The 4636-nt window shown below is 42.2% G+C and overlaps 1 protein-coding gene across 1 annotated transcript; it reads right to left on the bottom strand.

Annotated features, from left to right (window-relative positions):
• Positions 1-673: 673 nt before the first annotated feature.
• Positions 674-2723, bottom strand: TMSB15B (thymosin beta 15B). The gene is given in 2 exon segments (XM_036016485.1): positions 674-1052; positions 2099-2723. Coding segments are annotated over 2 exon segments (183 nt in total). The 5' UTR covers positions 2151-2723; the 3' UTR covers positions 674-921.
• Positions 2724-4636: the final 1913 nt, after the last annotated feature.

The following is a 4636-nucleotide window of genomic DNA, read 5'->3' as shown; positions in this document are numbered from 1 at the left end:
TGAAGCATTTTCTTCAGGTTTATCTATCACTATACAATTAGGAAGTTTTGCCCTTTCAGGCAATTTTGACTAACTTTGGAAATTTCAAATAATGCTTACATGACACAGTGTGCCCTTTGGGTTGAAGTTTGTTGCTCACACTGTAAGTCAGGACAAAAATGATTCTTCTATCTCTGGGAAACTTGGACATGTATATTCAAGATCTAAACTGGTTCTCTAACTTCATCTTGTTAGCCAGAGAAGGCCATAACCAGTTTGCATGGCTTCTTAAGTATGAGATCACAAACCCAAATTTTTTGATGCAGAAAAGTGGCAAATAAACAAAAATTAGGCAAATCTAAGATATTTCCACTTTAAGTCCAATATTCCAAGATTGGTTTAAAGTGATTTTTAGTCATTTTCCAACAAAAAAGCACCATATTTTTCCATGTATAATGTGCACTTTGTTGCCCAAAATTTTGAGGGAAAAATAAGGAAGTGCATAAATGGATAGTACCAGAAAAAGTTTGTATCTGTTCTTGTGTTTTGTAATTATTTGGTACATAAGATTTCTTGTACCATATGTTCAAAAATAAATGCTAAAATTCCTAAATGCTAAATACAAAACAAGTATTTAAATATAAATAAATAAAAATTGAATTAAAAAATTAAAATGAAAGTTTTTCCTGACAGTTTGGGCCAAAAATGTAGGTATGCACTATACACGGGAGCCCATTATACACTGCAAAATATGGTAGTTTTTTAATCTCCCCATTACTATTAGGGCCTATTTTGTGAGAACCACTTATATACACCAAGTTTTAAAAATATGTTATTTTAAAATGTTACATTAAATACACTGATATTCTATTGCTTGGTTCATGACTAAATTTACTAGATGGGCTTATTTACTGAGTGTATCAATTTTCACCATTGTTTGTCTCAAGTAGAAAGCCCCCATGACTTACTTTCCTTTGAGGGGAGGGTATTTTTTTGTTAGGTATCAGTTTTCTTCAGCTTTGACCTGTCAAATTTCTCCACTTCAGAGAAGTCTGGTTTATCACTCATTTTAACTGAAAAAAAAAGAAATGAAAAAAGAAAAACCTTATCTGGTAGAACTATTATCACACTGAGTAATGGCTAATATCAATGTGTTTTTTACCCTCAGATTTTCAACAAGAAAACAGCACACATCTCAGAAAAGTCATGTTTTTATTAGAATATTTTGAATTTCACATCATCATATCCCATTTCTGATAGGCAGTAAATGCCATTGGATCAGGATGCAACAGAAACCAAGACGCTCTAGAAACCCGGAGTCAATATGTCTGGCTCTTAAAATCACAGCAGAGGTAAAACAGAGGTGATAGAAGCACAGGAGCAGATAGACATAGAAGAAAAAATAAAGAATGGGTTTCACCAGTTAATGAATTTGTAAGAGGAGATGGCATTATTTGATCTTTTTCACTTTGTATTTAATTACTTAAAGGAGAGGACATTTTTCTTGCAGGGTAGGAAGCAGCACACACAAAAAAGGGTAGCACGAGTTGGACTAGTTTCTATACGTTTTATCTGCCCAAAGACAGCAGATTAAGGAGCTAGAATAAAAGAGGAAGGGAATTGATACAGTCATAACTAATTATGGGTCTCATAATAGCTCCCTGTGGCTCTGGTTTGTGATTGCTGTAGGAAGGTACAGCTAGATAGGTTCAGACCATAGGCCAGATAGGGTTGATTTTTATTTTATTTCACCATGTTTTCTCTGCAAAGGAAGAGGCGAGGAGAGGAGGTTCCCTGTCACCATTCCAGGTTTGTCCCAGAGACCGGAGGGCAGAGCTCTCCTATGCGTGTCTGACCCCACCCTGATGGGGGTAATGTATATCTAGTGCTCATAATGGAATGGAGAGGCCTCAAGCAGCCAAAAGTCCCAAATATGACTCCCTCCTGGCAATGTCAGCCTAAGACCCCTCCTTGACCAGTGATTAGACACCATCTCCAGAGGTGAGGAAAAAGGGATGTCAAACAAGCAATAACAGGGCTGGGTGCATAGGCCAGTCTGTTGTCAGCAGTTTACTTATATTTTAATTAACTATCACCGTTGTCAGGTGCCCAGACTCACCTATTGGCCACAGAAGGGGGATAAAGTGAAGGGCCGGCCCCGCAGGGTCCATTCTGGACCGCACCCACACTCCTTGTCCTAGAAGCCTCAGACCTGCAGCCACAGCCGACTTGAAGCTCTGGGGGCCGCCCCCTCCGGCCTTCTAAGGACCCACCCCGGAGAACTCGGCAGGCGTAGAAGGCGGCGTCAAGGAAGAGGAAGGCGCTGACTCTCCTTGACACAAAGCTGAAACAACTCCCAACCCACCCTCTCCAGTTCTTGAAGGCCCAACAGTCCCCGCCTCACGGCCTCCACGCGCTCCTGTCCCCATAATCCTCTGACTCCGGCAGAGCTGCGTGTCCTAACCTGAAGACTGGAAGACCGGAAAAAGTTACATGGCTGTTGGAAGAGAACACTCCACAGAGGTTAGCCTTCCCACTCAGAACCCAGCAAGTTTCAACAGCGGAGCTGGTCCCGCCCCTTACCCCACACCAACCCTCTACGATTGGCTGGGGAAGCCTAGGCCCGCCTCTTACCGCCGTAGCCTTGCAGGCACGAATTTTTGTCTTCGCTCAAGACCTCACTGAAACAGGGTTTTGATGACCTTATACCAGATCTGCCTCCCTACTCCCGGTCCAAGCTCTTTCTGATTTTCCCAGGAACGCATATCTGGCAGGCCTGCCCTGAAAGTCCGGCTACTTCCTCTTCCACTCTTTCTTCTGCCCAAGTATACGCTTTCCTCCAGGGTAGTTTGGGCAAGCAGACGCTTCTGGCCAGTTAGCTTTGAATGTCTGGAACTCCGAGATCCAAACTGAAGGATCCCTGGTCAGGTTTCACTGTTTATAGCCGCAGTGCTGCCAATAGATACAGCTCCAGGCTCTTGGTAGTCCCCAACAAAAAATTGGACTAAATACACACACAACGTTACGTGTAATGTAAAAGGTTTATTAAAGAAAGTGTGTCTCAATGAACAAAGTGCAATTAGTGTGATTTATAAAGGAATGTCCACTCCCGAAGTAGGATAATGACACCTCCTCTGCCAGCACAGCTACCAACATGGAAATGACCCTCTTCCCAAGAGACACGGGTTTTAAAGGGAAGTGGGGCTGGTTTCTGAATTACTTTGTCTCGTTTCGCGGGCTTTTGGCAGCGCTTAAGCAAACAGGTTAATTTCTTTGTTTCATTTCGCGGGCTTCTTACTGTGCTCACCTAGTTACATAACCTTTAAGCGTGTGCGCAGGTGCGTTTCCCACAATTCCCTTTGATTGCCCCTTTGGGGGTCAAACAGCTATGCTAATTTATTATAATAGCACGATAATTAAGTGGGGTGAAATAGGGTTAACTACCGCTAAAGCTAAGTACGCAGGCTTGGTCTCTACTAGGTGCTACAAAGCGTTTCCTGGCAACCAGGATGCCACACGCTGGCCAGCAGCAGCAGCCACACCACCAGCAGCAGCCACACCACCAGCAGCAGCCAGAACTCCTCCATTGCTATGCTGTCTCCTGCCTTAACTGGAGCCTAAGTATCCTACGATGAACAAACAGTGGTTTGGAAGCAGTGCTGTGTTGTCTGTTTTAATCTTTGGTCAGGTCATGGAGGAGGGGTCTTAATGGAGAGGGTGGACAGTTCAGGATCATTCACCCCCAAAGCTGGACATTTCTGTGATAGTGGTTCTCTCCTATGTAAAAGTCATATTTTCAGTTGTCTCAGCCACTGGACATGCTGGGGGATCAGAGGAGAATCTATTGAAACTATTCGTCTTTATATCCCAATCCCTAACACTTTGGTTGTCCCACAGAAGACACTAAATAAATACCTGTCTGTAGACTGAAGCGATAAATCCATGATAGAGCAGAAATTTTGGACAGTAGCACCACCTAGTGTCTATGCTGGGGGAGAAAAATAAGGATCCGGTAATTACTTGACTAAATCTTTAAGGTCATTTTCTGGATATTCACTCAGAACCTTAACCCATTGTGGTAAAATGAAAATAAAACTATGTCTTTAGCTTGAGCCTGATATTTTTCATTTAGCTCATGTATGGTGGTAGACTTCTACATAGATTAGCGATCACTCCACAAGGATTTCTCAAGACTTCCCCACCTCTTCCATTCTCTTTTCTATGCTTTTGCAGCACATTGATTTAATGTGATAATTTTGTAAGTTGGAGAAACTTCTATATGAGAAAGGCAGACTCATTTGACAAATAATATTCATTGAATATCTACAATGTTCCAGATATTAAATATAAACCAGTTTTTCCACTACTTAGATTGAATGTTTTTAAGCATATTTTACTGATTATGCTATTATGGTTGTCCCATTTTTTCTCCCCCTCATCTTCCTCTGCCATGCAATGCACCCCACCCCATCATTCCCCCCCTTAGTTTATGTCCATGGGTTATACATAAAAGTTCTTTGACTTCCCTATTTCCTATACTATTCTTAACCTCGCCTGTCTAATGCGTACCTACCAATTATCCTTCTTATTCCCTGTACCTTTTCTCCCTCCATTCTTCCCCTCCCTTTCATCGCTGATAACCCTCCATGAGGTCTCC

The sequence above is a fragment of the Phyllostomus discolor genome, chromosome X (assembly GCF_004126475.2).
Source record: "Phyllostomus discolor isolate MPI-MPIP mPhyDis1 chromosome X, mPhyDis1.pri.v3, whole genome shotgun sequence".
Classification (NCBI taxonomy): Eukaryota; Metazoa; Chordata; class Mammalia; order Chiroptera; family Phyllostomidae; genus Phyllostomus; species Phyllostomus discolor.
Note: the sequence above shows the minus strand (reverse complement) of the source record. Positions and strands in the feature narration are given on the sequence as shown.